The sequence below is a fragment of the Centrocercus urophasianus genome, unplaced genomic scaffold, assembly GCF_019232065.1.
Source record: "Centrocercus urophasianus isolate 14NV4802_14NV808 unplaced genomic scaffold, USGS_Curo_1.0 seq_14, whole genome shotgun sequence".
NCBI lineage: Eukaryota > Metazoa > Chordata > Aves > Galliformes > Phasianidae > Centrocercus > Centrocercus urophasianus.
The window spans coordinates 29,275,171-29,295,949 of NW_024884586.1; the positions used below are offsets into that span (position 1 = coordinate 29,275,171).

Genomic DNA, 20,779 nt, shown 5'->3' on the forward strand with positions numbered 1-20,779 from the left:
TCACTTCACAACACACTTAGTCCAAACTCCCAAAGTTCATATTTTTGCACTTGATTGCCAACGCTTTGCAAAAACTGAAACATTCTTCAGCTGACTAAAAGCTTCACATCCTTAGAATGTAAAATCTAAATATAAATGTGGTGGGCGTATGTGGATCTTTTTTCTCTGAGGAGGCTCTGTTACGAATTTCCAATGTTTTACGCCACCACCAAGCCTCCGCTAAGCTGTGACACCTGTTCAGAGTTTTCAGCTTCTTAACCCCTTATTATACTTTCTATAATCCCCAGAAGTGCAGAGCATGAAACAGTGTTCTTCAGTTCCAGACTTGTGGTATTAATTCTCACTGCCTCCTAGGTAACTTTCAGTGTTTTACATTAACATCCTTACCTTAAGGATTAACTAAATGGATGGAGTAATTTCTCTTAACTAATGCCAGAAAATGCTCAGGTTATCTGGCAGACCATGGAAAGAAAATCTAAGAATTCCATAGGAGAAAGAGTTTTGGTTTGGTTTTTGACAAAACAAAGCAGAAACATCTTAATAGATGCAAATTTTAAGTAACTATGTTAAATGTATTGCTATCATCCATTAATAATGATTTGCCATTCTTAGGTTCTATATATTCAGCAAACTTTAGCAGTGCATAATGCTACGGAACAAAAATTATTTTGCCATCAGTCAATAGTCATTCTTTCTAACATTTCTACTAAAAATAAAATGTATCTTTTAGTTAAAAGTCAATATACTTTGGTCAGACAAAATGCTTCCACAAGGAATCTTGTTTCAAAAGAAAGACTCTTACATTAAAAACCGCAATAACAACCGTGACTCAATTTATTCATACATATAAACCAGAATTCATTTTAGACTCAAAATATACGATATTGCAAGGACATTAATAAGTTTTTCCAAGTACTACAGAATGCTGTATAAATGTATTTGTTCAAGTGCTTCTCTGTCAGCATCCTTTTCCACATATACGTCATAGTTTAGCTGCACCTCCTCTACCCATAGGCCAAGCTGTATATCCGTCTGAAACAATGAAAACAGATCATTAAATTAACACAATTCTGAGAAACACAACAGGAGTAAGGCCAGCACAACATTAGGAAAGCAAAGCATAATTAGACACATTAGTCACTGCAAATTATGCAGCACTGGATAAATTCATTTCTGGAAATGCCATTTAACTTAAATAAGAGTGTAATAAAGATAAATTTTAAAAGTTATCTCAGTTGGTAGTCTAGATATTTTGTTAGTAGGTTACAACTGCTTCTCTGACTGCATTTGTGTACAAGCCTCAAGCATCCTGACCTCAGGGCATCGTTTTGACAGGAAGCAGCGAGGGAACAGCTAACTGTACTGCACACTTACTTTCCTGTTTTATGTTTACGTTTAGAGAATATAGGATAAGACTACAAAGATCTTCTCAGCTGGTGTGTGACTACACTCTACATTAAGAAAATGTCAAGTGACATCACTTCATCTCCTCGGGCTGAGGATCTATTACATCCATCAACACATGGCAACAAGTGATTCAACTTCTCCAAAGCAGACTGTTGGCCAGCAAGCCACTTTGTAAGTAACTTTGTCATGTATTTTCAGCATTTTGTTTCCTAACTAAAGCTAGCCCATATAATTTGTATAGGCATCATACACATAACAACTGTAAGCTACCAGTGACCCATGGCGGAATGGATGCAGAACAGAAGCTGGTCTGTCAGAAGTGATAGTACTCAGAGAACAACAGAACAGCAGCAACAGAGGATATTCAATATCATTTAAAGTTGTACTGTCACACTTTTTGTTTTCAACTGCAATTTAAAGCTATGTTAGTGATCTGATGCACCTGATGGGAGTCACTTGCCTAGCTGGGATACCATCTCTCTCCTCATCTGTACTTCTAATAGCTCATAATGGCATATTATGAAACACTCTTCATGCTAACAGCAGAAAAGAAGATAGGATACCATCAAGGATAGTCCTTTCTTCAATATGTTCCTTTTTCCCACTGGTTTAGTGAAACAGTTTGTCATATTTTAAGGCAATGCACAAGTGTAAAGCTAAATAGAAGTAAAACTTTCAATTCTTTTCTCTAACTAGAAGTTTGTAAATATATACACCTATACCTGGATGTAGTCTTAAGGGGAGTGGGTACTGTCACAGTTCTGGCCTGAATCATGACTAAAATTATTATCACAGAAATCACATAATTATGCAGCTTATACAATATTATTTTTCATAACTTCATAGCTAGACTCTTGGTAATAATATGCATGATAATGCAATGATTCATGGAGCCTATTGATATAGACTGGGTTTTCCATTTTATGGGTAGGAACAATTCAACTACAGAAGATTGTTGGTGGTCAATCTGGAAAAGAATCTGGAGTCCTGCACATTTTAGTCTACACTCTGAATTACACACCCTTTCTGATAACAACACTGGCAAGCATCTGACCTACAGAACAGAACTGCCACTTCCACAGAAAGTGACAAAATGTGTTGGCTAAAACTGGCTGAAAGAACTTACCTGGAGCTTTGAAAGCGATTCTTTAAGGCTTGGAACTGTAACTAACAAGGACCCTCTTTTCTTTACGTTACGAGCAATAAACTCCCAAGCTCTGAAACACATTTAAAAGCAGATTATCAGGTTTTAGAGAAAGAAATATATTCTTTCTTTATATTAAAACCAATAAATTCCTAAGCTCTGAAACAGTTTTGAAAATACGTCATCAATTTTCAGGGATAGAAACACCTCTGAGATACAACAAATCTAACACTAAAAGTCAATGGAGGCAGACTAAGCTTGAAGACTTGCTATATTGCTTATCACTCACTGTTTGTATCTCAGCAAATAACTGTACAAACAAAATCAGACTTTATATTAACAACAGAGAGAATAGATAGTCTTAAAATGCTGGGGTTTTAAAAAAATTTTTCACTCTGATACATATATGCATGTCTTTCTGTACTGTCAATACCTTCATCCTGGACTAAGATTAAACATCAACATTTGGTCCCCTTAAACTTCTGAAGAAAATCCAGTCCCCAGGCACGCAGTTTTATGAAAGCAGCTCTATACATACTTATTTTGCAGTTGTTACAAAAGTCTCTTAAAACATTACCAATAGAAATATATAAATATAGCCCCCAGCATTTCTTTTTTTTCTCATTTTGCGAGTTGGTTCATTTCTAGCAGCACAGCAAATCATATTAAAAAGAATTTAATTTTCACCATTTTTCAAATGTAATTTGTCTTCATGGTACTAATGCAACATTAAGCCACTACAACTGATTTCTTGAAGAATTAAATGAATTCTCAGTCATGTACCTTGCAACAAATCTCCAGGCAATGTGCAACAGCAACTAATTCACCCATCCATTCTGTCTCTGTTTGAGATTATTGTTTGGTACCAAGAACATGCCTTAACTTAAAATGCTAGTAGAAACACAGGCACCCTTTTCTTTTAACTACCCATGGTAAAGGCACAGCAACTTTCGGCAGGTAAAGTTACTTAAGCTTTAAATGGATAATGATTAACAAATGCTCATCTGGAAGCATCCAGTACCCTAAAAAGAAGCAGCTTTATCATGCATTTATTTGTACCACGTCCTTATGAAAATACATTAGAAATATTAATATCCATGTTTTGCAGTGCATCTGTATCAATGCTGTGACATCCACAAGTCAGAGCAACCTGTCTTCTTTCTGAAAATCAAGCTTTATGCTGATAAAGTCAATTCAGACCCTTAACAGTGCAACCAGGAAAGATTTGGGTAAAAAAAGAACAGTATTCAGTGAGTTTAACAGCAGAAACTGCTGTAATATCTTAGCAGTTAAGAAAAACAATTAAATAAAGGCATTTTAAAACATTTCCTTACATAATTTATGTAAGTGACTTCAAAAAGCACAACCTTATGGTTTTCTACAAGGGTACACATACAGTGCCAAAGAAATAGATTACTTCTTTGAACATGTAGCTTACTTGGCCTGTTCCAGTCTGTCAAGAAAATATTCAAAGACATTATTCATTACAACAACATCAGCCTTCTGAAGAAGTGAAGCCTGAGTACAGATGTCTGCGTGAACCACCTGAAGGAGAAAAAAATTCACAAAGCATAAATTAATTTAAGAGAAAATACCTCCTTCAAATAAACATTAAAACCAACAGCATATTACAACACATGCTATGACCTTCTTGAACCCATCACAAAAAGGTGTATTTCACTGATCTCACTGTAGATGCTTACAGTTAAGTTAAACTAGATAAGCTTTTTTTTTTTTGAGAATATTTCAAGGCTCCTCACAAGCTCAGTGCCTTACTAAGGGATCGTAGCTAGAAAAAAACACTACAGACAAATTTGACAATTGAATTCTCATTACCTATATAGGGACTGGGAGTGCTGGAAAGGCAAAATGCTCGCTGGCACTGGAAGACAACAAGTGCTTTAACTTCCCAAGCAACTACTTCTCCAGTAAGCACAGGAGCTGGTTTGATTTCATTTACCTTCACCTATCAAAAAGGATATTAGTACGTCATGTCATTTTCAAACAGGTGAGATTATAGTGACAAGAGAATGTGAATGCTCATTAACACTCCAACAAGATGTGTCCAATTTCCTCTTCAACATGGAAAAGTGCATCACATCCTAAATCTGAGAAACAAACTAGGAAATCTTTTGAGGGGATAATGGAAAGAAACCCAATGTGAATATTCCTTGAATTCCACAAAATTTTTTTGAAAGTGCATCCACATATGTTAAAATCATACAGAAAACCTGATCGACGTCTGGTCTTTTCTGTATGAACTATTACTAGGTTGTGCAGGGAATACATTAATGCTATGGATTCAACATTTCACATTTTGTGGATTCCTTCCAATATTCAAAAGATGTAAAAAAGAATTCTTGATTTTGAGTGTTTGTACAGAAAATAAACATTTATCTGTTGAAAACCATTTTGCCCACTTCACATAACAGTACTTGTTGAGAGGGTAAGATACATACACATCTTCATAAAGAACATGTAAAGCATGCTGTTCTGATTGACAGAGGAAAAAGATACTACCACCCCTGCAAACTGTAGGAGTTCCAGTGGGGAAAGAGATGACAAATTGTCAGTTTATGATCCCAACTGATGCTATTAGGGTACATTATTGCAACTGAAATTGGAGCCAAACGTTTTAAGATCAGTAACAGCAGAAACAAAGGTCTACTGTATTAGGCATCAACAGCTTCATTTCCTTAAATTTAATGCTACCTATAATGAGTGGAAGGGAAGTAACTGTGTTCTTGTAGTTTACACAGAATTGGTAGGTTAGCGTTTGAAGGCTGTATTTCACTGAGAAATATGGACGCCTGAGTTATCAGTCAAATGACAGCTTTCATCTCCAATGTGTGCATATCTGAACTACTTATCTGTTCATAATATATGGAACATTTTAAGACAATCAATATTTGTGATAATTTATCTTAAAATAGTGTAATATAGACAACACCTGCAAAGGATCTGATCAAAAAGAAGTTCAAACATCCAGGCAGCAGAGAAACAAGACCATCAGCAGTCCTAAAGAAGGTAGGTCCTGGTTGCAAATCTATATCCTATATGCATGAAGCCACTGCTAACTATAAGTAAAAATAACAAGCTATTAATTGAGGTGGTAGAGGTATTATGGATACAGCCTTAACTGCTGCCTCAGTACATGGGCTACAGCTTCCTGCAGTGGGGCAGGACAAACAGCAAGGGACAAAACTTGCCTCAGCTAGATCTAGCCGGAACTCATGTATCAGCACTTGGATTCCTCCATAATTTATTAGTGCAACTATGCAGTAAGTGGGATTCAGGTCAAAATTTGAAGGCAAAAGAGACATTTTAATTTATTCTCTTATTTTCAAGGGGAGAAAGTAACAAAACCAGCACATTTCTGTACAAAATACCTGAGCAGCAGTGCTTAATTCAAACCCAAGTGACTGATGGGCTGTTCCCAAAGGGATTTTAAAAATGACAGCTTGAAGGAGGAAAAGATCACACACATAAGTGGCACAAGACACCACATTACTACTGAATTTTCTACATGTCCTGCTAATGGCAGTCCTAGTATTTTTAGCCTTGATTCAGAAAAATAAGCTACCAGGAAATTTCAAACATATGTTGTCCGATGCCTCATTTACTTCAAAAATGCTTAGACCTCAAATTAAAATTAGACTGCTTTTACAGAACAGGTGACTGTGCTGATTAAACTGACCTTTGCAGCCCATTCTCGTTAAACCCATCCTTGTTTCTATTGGGGAATGCAGGACCACAAGAGCATGTGGTTGCATCACAAGCAAGGCCCAGATACCACTCCAGCTGAAACAATGGGTTCTAAGTCAGCTGTACCTGCTTTCTGTTCAGCTTGGCTATACGTTGGCACAACAGAGGACAGCAACTGATTTTAAATCGAACTATTTTATTTTCCTTCCAGTATCTACACATTTGCTCAGACATCAAAAGACACTGAGCAACTTTCTATATACTTTAACAAATCAAATGTAGATCAGGATTCCACCCTTTGGGAAAACGTTCTAACAAAAATTCAGTATATCCTGAAAAGCAATTATTATTTAAGAAAGGTCTCTTCAAAATCTGTGTCATAAATTATTATCAGCGGCTGGATTCTGACTTTCTTTTTTTAAGCTAGTATGTATCTCTAGAGAGGTAAAATAAAAACCTAAGAATGAGATATTCAAAGCAGGGTGATAACAGAAGTCATGTGACTAAATTAGCATCTAATGAAATTCAAATACTAAAGTCCTCAGGCATTGCTTTGAAAACATACCATCTTCTTATCTTTATTCCCTGAAATGGATACATCAGCAGAATTAAAAGGTGTGAAGGAAAAACAAAGTCTTATAATATAGTACATAAAAGGCTGAAAAGCATATTTATGCATCTCCAGTTCCACTGAAGTAACTTGACAAAGTTCTAACTGAGACTTCAGTCTCATCAAAACAAGTACGAAGTACATGCAAAAATTGAAGGTTATGGATGAACTGTCAGCAGTTGGTATTGAACTGGGCAACCCAATGACACTGCTTACCTAGAGTTATATTTATGTACGCTTATTATTTCTTTACAGTTCAAAATCACTATTTTAATTTCCAAGAAATAACTGCGCCCAGTGGTTTTTGTGACTCCACTCAAGAGCATATGCATATAACACAGGATTAAAGCCAGTATTTCACACAGCATATTCTACTTACCAATTTTTGCTGGAAGCAAAACAACTGGTATTCCCCAAGAAGGGAAAAAAACCCAAATATTTTTCTCATTAAAATGATAGTACTAGTTATTTCCATAATAGGAGTTGAGAAACAATTCCCATAACAATATCACGTTGCTTGAAACTCATTTTGTTTGTGGAAAGTACACACGCACTGACATGTCAAGAAAACAAATTCCAATAGCCAAAAGTCCTTTAGGTGTTCTTAGATGCAAATTTACAAATCCTCCCTCTAGTGTTAATGAAATGCACAGACATTTGATTTTCTTATTCAAGACAGAAACTCTCATTCACTCAGTTTCAAGGAAGTTAGTGGCAACGCTGTTGTTCACTTCACTGGGAGAAACAACTAAGATGGATCTGTTTTGCATGAGCCAGCAGGTAAATCCATTTGGGAAAGAGGTTAAGACATACATCATGTTATCATAGTTTGGAAATTTTCCTTTTTCTTTCCACACTGAGATTTTTTTTCCAATATAAACCCTTTGCTTAATACCAAAGCAAGCAAAGGCAGAAACAATTTTTCAGAATGCCAATTTACCAGTTGCTCTTGCAAACAGAATACCTACTATACAGTGGTTAAAAATATACACACACAGCCATATACTTAGTTACCTTTATTCTGTCAATGAACTGGTATTTTGTAATTGTCATTTCTTGCAACTGGCAAAAGTCTGCATTCATTTCTACTCCATACAGTTGAGAAGCTGAGCTATAAAGATAACCCTACATTAGGAAAAGGAAGTTTAGTAACCGTGATGCCTTTAAAACAACTTCAATATTGAGTTGAAATGGAAAAAAAAACAAACCAAACAAAAACAAACAAAAACAAACAAGCCAACAAAAGTAAATATCAAGAAAGTATTTAATAAAAAAAGAAGCTAAGATGTGCCTTACAGTGGATGTGATATATTTTTCAAAGCTAGGCCTGTTTTGACAATTTCCACTTATGGCTCACACATTTTTTAATAAGAGATCCAAAACAACAGGTCAAAATAATAAAAAGAGTAGGAAATCTTCAACTTTACTTCAATTGCAAAGTAGATGGAAAAAGGCCTAGGATGGAAAAAAGCAGTAGAAACCAAATTATAAAAATAGCAAGAAGGAAAAAGACTGTACTTTTTTTTTTCTTGTGAGAATGGAAGAAGAAAATACAGCAAGAGAAGAAAAAACAACTAGGACAGTTAATGTGAGTGAAGACAGAGGATGATCTTTCTCGTAATATAATGGGATAATGGGATATTTTGGGACAGTCTTTGTCAGCACCTCTAAGTAGTGTATCACTGCCATTTTCAGGTGCTTTACAGAGATGCATATGAAAAAAAAAAATGAGAAATTATCTCTAAATGATAAGCCTAAAATACTTCAGCAATTCCGTTTTGGACTGAGATTTTAGAAATTTGTAAAAGATGTAAAAAACAAAAACAAAAACAAAAACAAAAACCACACACCTAGAACAAAAGCCCTCAAGCCTATAGTGCCCTAATGGAGATACTGCTTTAGCTTCTATTTGCCATTGTCTCCGTAGAACACTTGGCAAACAACGGGAAACACCAGCAAAAAGTGCTGAAGATAGAGAAAGTTCAAGATGGCTATATACTGCAATCTAATTATTAATGTTTTCTGAACTCATTAAACTCAGTGACAGCAACCTGTGAAGGCAAAGCTATCATTTCTAAACATGATAAAAAATAGAACAAAACATTCTTCCTGCTTTTTCTTGAGACTATCTTCTACTATAACAATACAATTTAAATACTTCATTTAAATACTTGAAAAGAAATTCAATAGCTAGCAAAAGTGTTATCATTAAAGGACCCAATACTGGAAATATTTACAAAAGGGTGTAACTTTTCTCATTTGAGCAGTCCCAAAATTAGATTATTCAGATGAGTAAAATTACATGCACAAGAGTTTCCAAGATTGAGCCCCAAACAGCCATTGACTTTTGTAAGAAAGTTGTAATGTGTGTTTTGCGTTGCTGTTGGCCATATGTTTCACCAGCCATGCCAAAAGCAATCAAAATTGCACTCAAGTTTCTCGAAGTATTTTATGTGCATTTTAAAACACAGAGCAGGACAATATGTTTTTGGAGACAAATTCATATCAAAGCCTTCCTTTGTATAATTCAACAGTTTGTCAGATTCATAAAGGAACTTAACATATCTGATCTATATATAGACATGGTCAAGACATATGGGACAAACTCACTTATGGAGGAGGAGAAGAGCAGGAATTAGCAAAAGAGCAGTATGTGTGACGGCAATATGCTGCTGTGTTGGACAACAGACTTTTCTGCTCCATAAGCAAGATCACTGGTATTCTCTTTCGTGAGGCAAGAGCAAAAACAAAAATCACTATGAAGCAGCACCATACTCTATTCAACCAGATCAGAGGTGCTGTTCAGAATGACCTGTCGAAGATTGAGTAGCGATAGTAGGAAGTCGGAGAAGAAGGAATATGTTTGTTACAGTAATAAAATATAAATTCCTGTGCTGGAAGTTACCGCAAATAGCACTGCACCAAGCCTGGAGCCAACGTCAACCACTACCTTTCCTGTCAGGTCAGGCAGTACATGTTGATAAAGAAACTTCAGTTCCATGAGGGAAAAGGAATGCGAAATAAATTCTGGGAAATAAGAACAGAACAAAGGTGTTGGGTGGGCAGTACTAACTAATGTGTTAGTAACCAATAAAATACTAATCTGAGGAGTTACCATCACTGAAAACCCATTTGCTTTCCTTCCTCAACTAGTGCAGGGGACCCAGGAAAACCAGAGATTACAGATCTGATCCAGCCTGTCAGCAGACTGCCCGAGTCCATGGATTTATTCCTTTACATGGAGAATTTTTAAATCCTTCTTCAATGCCTGATCTGTACCACACAAGCTTTAAGACAGATGGTGCTCTCCACAGTTTTCAGTGCACAAGAGAAGACTGAGGCTACTGCATGGGCTGCTACAGTATTATTTGCGTATACACCTTTTCAGTGGTACGTAGCCTGATCCGGTTTTTGTGGGCAACTAGGGTCACTGATTCACAGCAAATTACTTGGACTTTTACATACAGGAGACTCCTTATACTGGTTATGGGAAATAATACTGGCCTGTGTACTGCACCAGGCTTCCATCAGATGGATGTTGTGCTGCCCAGCTGAGTCACTGCACAAACTAGTACGTATAGTTGAACAGAATTCACTTCTCATGTTTCCAAAAGAGCACTTACCTAAAGATGCAGTCTTGTATGAGCCACACTCTGTGCAGTAGTTCCTACTCATTCTCCCCTCCTCACACATTGTATCAAGAAAGTCATCATCATAAAGGAATGCATCAACATGAACCATGGGCAGTGGATGCTGATGTATCTGAGAAAAGGAAGAAAACGTAAGAAAGGCATAACCTTTTATATTTCTTAACTTTACTGGTCTATCTTTACCAAAATCCCTGAGGCCAAGTGTTTCCCTATTGAGAAGTAACAAATCAAAATTAAACCACAGAAATCTCGCACGAAAAGTGGATCATCAAATTTCACTGAAATAACCAGTAGGCGGAAGCTGACAAAGAAATGAAAGCTGCAGGTTTTGACAGCTGAGTAGGAGAGCTGCTGTGAACTTTGTCTTCTTAGAAATTCTTGGCAATAGAGGAGGTACAAATTAACAGAAGTTTCTTCTCTTTCACAAGAGGAGAATATATTCTAAGAAGGGGCAATTTTGCTTCTCATTTAAACCATCCAGGAAGTCTCATCTTGATGCCTTGTGCCTGAATCTAGACACACCCGATTTACACGAGTGTAACTTCCAGTCAGAAGAATAGCAGTTGAGGTGCTTGCTTTCTCATCATTTCAAGGGGTATAATTTTTATCCTCTTGTTCCTTTCCTCCCTTTCATAGAGTGGACAATCTTTTTTTTTTTTTCCCCCATTTAAAAGCCACACAACATTTTCAGGAAACGTGTTCACTTTCCAGCTATTCTAACAACTCAAATAGAAGAGGTGCTCTCCCTTCCCACAGGGCTCACAGCCTGCCTCTTTCTGAGCCACCACAACCTGAAAACAACTGCAAACTGCTTCTGGGTTGCCCAGATTATGGCAAAAGCAGAACACTGGCCCTGTATTTCTATTGTCTTTCAGGGGGCTGTTAGAGTCTATTACGGAGCTAGTATTAAAGAATCACTGTGACAGGTAGCACACCACAAAGAATAAAAGCTGTGCCAAATAATTTATGATGAAAGTTTTAAGAAGTATGAAGCAAATTCCTTGGGGTCACGCAGTTACACAGAAACAGACCTGAGAACCAAACTGCAATTACCCATATCTCAATCCAATGCTCGTTCTCTGCTATAAGCAACTAGTAAAACTGCATAGCCCCAAATAAATGCATGGTTCAGCAAAAGGAGACCATAATGATTAGCTTACTTTCTGGATAGCTAGATGTTCTGAATTAAACATTGCCTCAATGGGTAAATGATTCCGCAAATCTTCAGCGATATTTTTGAGTACAACATCATTGTTCGTCATCACAAACTCATCAAAGTCACCTATAAATCAAAACAAACAAAAAACTCTGAACAATCATATGTAGATCATGTGGACTAAGTGATGACCAATACAGTATAGTTGCAAGACATAAACAATACCAGATGGATAAGGTTTTTATTTGAAATGCGTTTTTCAGCCTTTGTTAGTTTTTCCAGCCAATGACAGATTTAGGTTGTAATAACACTGAAAATAAACGTATCACTTTTTTGAAATCTCAAATTATTTTCATATTTATAAACTTATAACTCACATGTGATGGTCTGCACTGCCACTAAAGTGATACTGTTTCAGCTTAAGATATAAAAACATCAAAGATGTTTTTGAACTATTGGAGAAATTACAAAACTCACAGTTGCCTGAACGCACATAGTTTTGTTTTTTGATTTGTTTTTGTTTTTTTTATAAAAGTTTCTCTTTATACATTCCAATCTTTCTAATAAAGTGGTTACAAAAAAAAAAAAACAACCAGGGATAATGCACAGTTCAACAGTTCAACTTAGATTTTATGTGACTAAAACTATCAAAATATTTCAAATGTGAAAGAAAATAGGAGTAGATATAAACCAGTAAACTCTTGCAAAGCCACACTGTAAATTCTTGCTATTTTTCCAAGATATCCCTGCATTCTTTCAACACTTTTTTTTTTCTTTTTTAATTTAGGCAGTTAGAAAAAGGACCTGGAAGGAACCTTCGGAAGTTACCAACTCTTCAACCCTTCTTCCAAGACAGAATCAATTCTGAGCACCAATATTTCTCCCAAGCTATTATCTAAATAAATAAATAAATAATTCTTGGATGCTGGAGTACCTACAATCTCCCTTATCAATCTACAATCTTCCTTATCAACCCATTCCAGAGATTGACTACACTTATTACCATTAGAATTAAGTACTTTTCTTAGTAATTAATCTAAATTTCTCTGCCACAACTTAAACTTCTTTGTTTCATTTACAATGGAAATAGAGAAATCTATTTTTTCTTGCATATAGAAGCTTTTTATTTCTTCAAAGACTCATCACATCCCCTCAGCCTTCATTTTTCCAGAGGAAACAAGATCTACTTCTTCAACCCTTTCTTTCATTTTTCTTTGAGTACGATCATTCTCATCACTCCTCTTTGGAACCTCTGGACTCTTTCATCCTTTATGACCTGCAGTATTCAGAACTAAACCCATTTATCTAGCTAAATGTTTATTTGCATCAACCAGACTTTTCACGCCTTGCAGACAACATCCTGCTTACATACCTTAGTCTCATGTCAGCCCCCTATCTGACATTCAACTTGAGATCTGCTGTGCACCTGCATTGTTCCTTTTCTGTTATATTTTCCTCAAAAGAAGGACTATATGAAATTCCTTTTGCCTGGAAAGGTGTCTTCTGGTGCTCAGAAGACACCAAACTGGTGGTTCTAAACAAAGGCACGCATCAGGTCAATACTACGTATGTGTAAAAGAAACAAAAACCACAAAACAAAAACCAACCACAAACGTAACCCTAAAAAACACAGTCACTTCATCTTGATTTCTTAACACATTTGTCCTGTTCCCCCTCCCTTCCGGTTTGCCTCTTGCTCTATTTAGAATGCCACTAAGGGTACAGACTGCAATTTTCACATGTACATGTTTCACTCACCAATGCAGCTGGCAGCTTTTTTTAAGTGTTAACAAAAATGCTAATGTTTGTTAGCAGTGCTGTCTCAGGTGGAACATTTACACGAGCATGCTTAATGGCAAACAGGTTCAAAATAAATCTATGAAACACACAAATCTATGAAACACACAATAGTTTTGTGCTAGCACAAGCAGTCTCTCTTCCGAAGCACAAGCAACGCCAGAAACAGTGAGAAAATTTAAGGCTAGTATAGGTAGGATCCAGAGACCAGCTACACTTTTAAGTATTAAATGCTACTGAAATGCTTTTTGCTTAAGCCCTGTAGTCTGAACAACACTATTAAACCATCACTCATCAATGCAAAACACCCTCTTCTTTGAAGGTACAATTGTAAATGGTTCTTCCAGTACTGACACCAAGAGATAATCCTAAATTCCCCATTAGTATTAAAATCTATTTAGTTTACTATTGACAAATGTACAGGAGTAACATACCAAAGCCCTGATGGGCATGGTACACCTTAGAAGACAATCTGCCATTTGAAGCAGTTCACAGATTTGTCCTCCAAAACCTCAGCTCCCCAGAAGATGCAAACTTCGCAAAGAGGAACTGGGCAGGACAGAGGAGGCAGCTGCAAACGAAGCAGCACGAACAACACAACAGGTGCAAAGCAGCAGTTCTTGTCTGTCAGCGTTTTAACTTTGAAACCTCTAATAAGCACCCATCTCAGTGAATCCCAGAGTTCGCTCAGCATTTCCAGATTCTTTAGGATCATTCCAGAAGTAGTGAGTTTTCTGATCAGCTTAGAGAAGGCTTCTATGGATGCACAGAAGTAAACCCAGAGATTATGGAAAGGTGGACAAACTATTGCTTAAATCTTGTAATATTAAGCTGGGAGAAATCTTAATAAATAATGTAGGAATGGGTCCATTAGCACTAGGACAGACCTTTGGAAAGCTGAGTCTGCAGAGGTAGAAAACATTTGAAGAAGCAAGAGGAAAAGTAGTGACATAGACAGAAAGAGAGCAGAAAGCTGATATTAGCAGCTGTACAGACTGGTGTCTGGGGGCAATAAGCCCCTACATCTGGCAGATGCTTTACAACAATACTATTACTATGCAAGAGACCTCATCCAGCTGTTAAGAGTATCAAATTCATATACAGAGAGTTTAATGAAATGCAGGAAGAGTTTGTAGACCACCGTGCCAGCCATATCACATAGCAAGAGCACAACTTAGCCCCTCCATTCCTTTCAGAACTGATGAGCTAAGGCCTGCTCCCTCACACCCTGATGGACCTCTGATGGCCAAGGGCAGCTGGAACGGTCCTAGAGGCTGCATGTCATGTCCCATCTCTGCTGCAGTGAGATGGCACTGTCAGTGGAAGATGGGCAGCATGCTCCCCTTCCTCAAATCCTGACTGTCCTCCCTGCTGGCACTACCATCTGTACAACACTTGTCACAACACTGAACTTCTCATGCAGGGCCCTCTGAGCTCCTCGTAGGAAACATGATGATGTACAACAGTTCTTGTGGATGATCTGTATGAACCTACCAAAAAATCTTAAAACATCTGAGCAGCTAAAATGAAGAACATGAAACGTTAATACAGAAAACCAAATGGCCATTGGAAACCATTTACGTTAATACTGAAACATAAATGGCCATTGGAAGTACTCCTTACCAACTGTCAGTATTGCAAGAAGAGAAGGAGGTTAGAATATGTTCCTCCAAGGACAACAGAACAGCAGGAGCTGCACAAGGCATGCTCTGCACTTGCATGCTTACCCTGTGACTAAATGCAGGCTCCGAGTCACACCATTCCTGTCAAAGCAAGAACAGCAGCAGCTCTCACAATGCCTCATTTGCTTTGGCAGTGTGTAAACATTCAGATTGCCATCAAGTACAGAATGCAGGTGCCAAATATGAAAATATGTATTTCTGCCTCAGTCTGGTAATCAGCTCCACCCAGGTGTTTGACAAATCGTTCACTCGTGAGAAATTCCGTATCTACTTATGAGGATCTTCAAAGAAGAAACTAAAATAGAAAACTATTTTTGCTATCATTTTAGTGCCTGTTGAATATATGAAATGCAGTCTGCAAACCTGGTGTTCATAGAGCAGACAGCTAACCAGGAAAGAAGCACACAGTTCATGAAATGCTGCAAGATGAATCACAATCATTTGTTTATGGAGGAAGTCTGAATGCCAGTGTGTTTGTATTTTACTTCAAAAACCGGTTTCACTGGATCTACTCAACACATACTTCTAACATTTAATCAACACGTTGCAAAAACTCTAATTAGCACCCTGGTGCTGCTCAATCTTTCTACAGCAAATACAACACATGCTAAGAAAACATCACAAAACCTCACACAGTATAGAAAGGATTGCTACACTAACACCTTCAGATCCAGGTATCGTGTACTGATATCAGAAAATGACTTCATGTGGAAATATGAGGATTTAGCAAAAGCAACAGTAACAGCCAGCACCTTGTGGTTTCCTAGATATATATTCAGCCTCAGACACGTAAAAAGTGAATACAATCATCCACGTTACTTGATACAAAGCTAATTCAGTTGTGCAGTGTGCTTTTATGATACTGGACAAACAGGTCAAAGAGGAAGTCCCACATTTCTGAACATTACTAGCCCCTTTCTGGCTAACAATGTCAGAACCAGCCTCTGACCTCAATATATAAGATTGCTTCCTCAGGAACTCCAAATGCTTTTTGTATCCTTAAACATCACTAACTATTGGTAAAGAATATCTTGCTTTTTTTCCCCAGCAGAAATATAAATGGAGCTTATTTCATTAGTTCTTCTCATTCATAAACTGTAAGAAACTTCAAAGTTAAATTTCAAACTAGTCACTTCGCTTATCCATTTTCCAATCACAGGTTTTTCCCACCTTCGTTAAGTTTCAGTGACTAACAACTCAGAAGTACTTGGTATTCTTAGGATTTCTCTCCCGCAGCAGTATCATTTGTCTCAACCAAGAACAACAAAGAAAATTAATGCCAGTTCCTAAAATTGGTGACAAGAGGTTTACCAAACAAGAGAGCAGTGAAGAAGATTTTTGGGATGGTATCATTGTAAGAAATACATTGCTGTTAACGTGGCTCTGCAACACTACCTGATCTCTTTTGCAAGGGTATTCTACCCGGATAAATCACTTCTACGCATTTGGACACAAAACCTTGCACTAAATTGCTTTTTCACATGCACAGAAAACTACACTTACACTTGGTTACATCACAGAAACCCACGCTTTTTTCTTTTCAAAAACTCATTCCACTTGCACTGACAACAGTATCAAAAGGAAACACTAGACAACATTCCCTATGAGAGAGGTTTTTTCCTTATTTTATTCTATATCCTTGTTTTGTAGAAATCAGCATCTGCTAACTTTACCTAGGAATGCCTAGGAACACAATAACGCCTCGGTCATAATATAAAAGCTGGACAAATGTGGTCTGTTTCTGAGTGTATGATGAAAAGTTTTGTTATCTGTATGCAGATCACTATAACAAAGAAACATACCTACCATGGTTGGTTAAGTTAATTTTGTCAGGTACCCTTCCTTCATCACCTTCTAAAAGGCTGAGCTTACAGCACTGATGGACCTCAACCTCCAAGTTACAAAGCTAAATTCTACATCACCCGCTTACAAAGCTGATTTTCCCCCAGTACAAGTGAATCCAAAAGAAAAAAATAATAATCATACTTAATTATACGTCATTTATCCTTAACTTAGTGGATCTGTGATGGTTTATTATTCAGTTATTGTTTCAAACAATACAACACTGTATGAACAACTGGCAATTCAGCCTTCTAAATCACTTTGAAATCCTCAGCTTCAAATAATAAAAGCTTATAACAGAATGTATAAAATGGAAAAAGCTTGTAAGATTGTTTTACTTCACTGTTACATAACTGAAAAAAAAAAAAAAGCTAGTATCAGTCTGTTATGGCTCTGCTGAAATTTTTTTTTTCCTTTATCTCAGATCCCATGACAGTACATTGAAAACCACAAAAGGTCTTTTTTTAATCAGCTTATCTGTGCTTTACTGACATCTATCAAAAGACAACATTGGTAACCTGCAACATAGCTGCAAGTACAGCAAAGATTTGCCACAGACAGTTGCCACTAAGTAAAGTGATTAGGTGACTTCAATCTTGAAATTAGCATTCCTGGGACTACTTACTTTGATTTTTGCATCTCTGTTGAGATACAGAAGCCTGATCAATCTCTGCTTTCATTGCTTATCTTCTCCAGCACCCACTCATACCAAATGCAACCCTTCCTGCTATTGAACATTTTTATGAGTTTGGGCAGCAGCAGAACAATTGGGAATACGTGCATGCACACATTTATATAGAAGCTATACATCAAATGCTGGGACCAACTGAGTGGGATCTTCAGGGGGGCTTCCCCAAGTGGTTTGAATTAACTCTTGGGCTTCACCCAAGCTTTCTTAGCCAGAACTTCTGGAACGTGCTTATTGCAAAAGGATATTAAAGCATTAATCATCTTATGATAAAAAACAAAAACCAAAAAAAAATCAGTTAAGACACCAAAGGTTCCTGTTATACTTTTCAACTGCTATTGTTTCATTTTCTCTGTGATCTAAGACTAACTCAAAGGAAAAGTTGGAAAGCAAGTCACCATGAAATGACGTACATCCCACTGCAGTAAGTGGGAAGCAGTGCCCAACTGCGAAACAGCAAAGCAGTGTTGCTAAGCAGCTGCCTTAAAACTGTAACGTCTTCTTCCGTCACACGTAAAGATTTGGAACTTCTAAAATTTGCAAGACTAAAAATAGCATGACTGGTTATTTTGTTCTCCACTGGGACAAAGAAAACGAATAGCATCTTACACACTCTCATACCCATAATTACTAAGAAAGATTAATCAGAAATCATTAAACTGAGAACCTAAGCAGTGTTCTCTTAGCTCCACCTACATAAGGGTCTTTATATTATTTGTTTCACTAAAACATAATTTGGCTCTTTCCTGGAAAAGTTTTTTTTGTTTTGTTTTGTTTTGTTTGTTTGTTTTTGTTTGTTTGTTTGTTTTGGTTTTTTGTTTGTTTGTTTGTTTTTAATACTAATCCACATGGAAATCAGAAAATATCAATTAAGTTAAATAAATAAACATGGCTAAAAGGCAACCACTTACATATAGCTTTCTGTAAGGCTACATGCACACTCTGTTTGGGAGAGAAGAAGAAAGCCTGACCACAGCTAGCACTGCAACTGTGCCCCATCTTCCTCAGCTGGAAGTAAAACTGTAAGCACAACACCTTGTTGGGAACAGGAATAAGCTGGCAGCAGAAGGTGGGGGGAAAATATTCACCACAGCAAAACAACTTATCAGTGAGGATACCATCTGTGTTTCCTTTTATCCTAGCCTTCCTAACTTTTACTATTTTTTTTTTTTCATACAGAACGCTATCACTACATCCTCACTTTTTTTCTTCACCTGTATTGCTGCGTGGTACAGAAATACAATACCTTTTCATCTTATCTCACAGTACTGTTTTCTCTTGGCATACAGGAATTCCAAATTCCTGAGTTGTGTTCAGTGTGCAACAGCAGAAACCTTAGTCCCAGTTCCTCACAATCCCCTGACCAACCAGCACTAATTGTCATTGCTCTCCCTGCATGTTACCATCAGGACAAATGAGGACAGTGATCACTCAAACGCAACATTTAGGCTGCTGGGAGGGGAGCAGGGGACGGGACCACAGTGAAGGTAACTGTCAGCATGCAGACACAGCTGTTCAGAGAAACAGAGGCAGCATATAGAGAGGAATCATCAAAGTGTTTTGTTGGGAACATCACCCCAAACATTTGTGATTTTGGCAAAACTACAGAAAGAGAACAGAAATTGGATAAATGCCTCTGCTTACTTACTACTCAGTGACAAAGGAACATAAACCAGCAATAGAAAGAGAGCTCTTTGCTCGAGTCTGAGCTCACTCGAGAAAGAAAAAAAGAAAGAGATGAACCAGAAGTACACAGCTATTCTGGAAAAGTGAAGAGTGGAAAAATACAAACAGGTTAACGGCCTAACAAATCAATGAAACCATCTGGACAATAATTGTCTTAACAATGACAAATTCTTAGAGGTTTGCACAAAGCATTCTAATCCCCTCTCCTCTACTGTAGAGGCACATGTACATGCACGTACATTTTAGTGCAGAGTCTATAAAACCTCAAAATTACATCCAAGAAATGAGCAAATGATAGTAATTTCGCCAAAAAATGACCAGTAGATGCACAGACTGGTAGTTTCTACAAGCAATGGTCAGGTACCACATTTCACAGGCTCTAAATTTCTCCACAAGTCTGTCAACCTGGGAAATCAAATTAGCCTAAATTTCACCAGTTGTTACTGACACGCTATGCCCTGATGTTACCTATACATGCAGATACATGTAGACATATGTATTTGTGTATGCATATGTGTAAATAAACACACAAGAAGAACGTCTGGTTACAGTTAACTCTAATCATATCCATCAAACGCCAGCCTTCATCAAGCCCGGGGACTCCCCATCTCTCCTCTAAGCGTGACTTGTGCGTGCCCTGAAGCATCTGGCAATAACTTTCCTACCAGCCGACGGGCCGGGCTAGGAGAGCAACGGGGTCTCACACGGTATGCGCTGCGTTTCCCGACGCAGCAGCCCCTCCTGCCCCTCTCCATATTGGAGGCCGTGGCAACGAGCAGCACACGGTGCCCGCGGCTCCAATACCCGCAGGGCCGCCGGCAGCGGCACGCCTTCCGCCTCAGCCCTTCGGCTGTCCGTCCCAGCACCGCCGGGGTCGCGCCCGGCCTCCAACTCTCCCCACACGTTTACAAAACCGTCTCCAGGCTCAACGTGAGGCGCCGGGACATCACACCCGGGACAAGAACGACGCCAGCGCAGCAAAGCGCGGGCGTTCGGCGGACCCCGTCCCGACAGGCCCCGCCGAGCCCCCCGCGCAGGCTCGGCGTGGCCCCTCGGCGCCGGTGCTCGGCTCCCCTCGGCCTCCCGCCGCCCGGCCGCTTACTGCTGTGACGCATCCAATGCAGCAGGCGGGGCAGGTCGGCGGCGCACGTGCCCCGCACGGCGGCCAACACCGCACGCCGCGCCGCCGCCAGCTCCATCGCCGCGCGCCCAGCCGACGCCAGGGGGCGCCCTGCGTCGCTCCCGGCCACTCTGTGACCGTTGTCGCGCAGGCTCAAAAGGCGGCCCAGAGGAGCCCTCTCTCTGCGCACGCTTGAAGCAGAAATCCCGCCCACTGCGCACGCTCCAGGGCCGTTCCGCTTCAGCCCCGCCCGCCAGCCACTCTTAAGGTGGTACAGCGGTACTCGGAGAGT

The 20,779-nt window shown here is 38.5% G+C and overlaps 1 protein-coding gene and 1 long non-coding RNA gene across 7 annotated transcripts in view; one reads left to right on the plus strand and one right to left on the minus strand.

The window, feature by feature from the left end:
* LOC122157558 overlaps positions 1 to 12,658 on the plus strand; it is a 33,489-nt gene extending 20,831 nt beyond the window's left edge. Inside the window, exons 3-4 of one of the 6 annotated variants that reach the window (XR_006167952.1) lie at positions 1,400 to 10,256; positions 12,460 to 12,658. This is a non-coding gene — a long non-coding RNA (uncharacterized LOC122157558). Of the gene's footprint in view, positions 1 to 1,399; positions 10,265 to 12,459 lie in introns of those variants that run through there. The other 5 variants (XR_006167949.1, XR_006167951.1, XR_006167950.1 and 2 more) reach the window with 5 other exon arrangements.
* LOC122157557 lies at positions 730 to 20,566 on the minus strand. The gene is made up of 8 exons (XM_042813326.1): positions 20,470 to 20,566; positions 11,677 to 11,798; positions 10,490 to 10,628; positions 9,772 to 9,893; positions 7,881 to 7,991; positions 3,990 to 4,096; positions 2,534 to 2,624; positions 730 to 1,032 (listed from the first exon to the last, which is right to left on the minus strand). Exons 1-8 carry the CDS (start codon positions 20,564 to 20,566, stop codon positions 916 to 918), a joined length of 906 nt encoding a protein of 301 aa, XP_042669260.1. The 3' UTR covers positions 730 to 915.
* Positions 20,567 to 20,779: the final 213 nt, after the last annotated feature.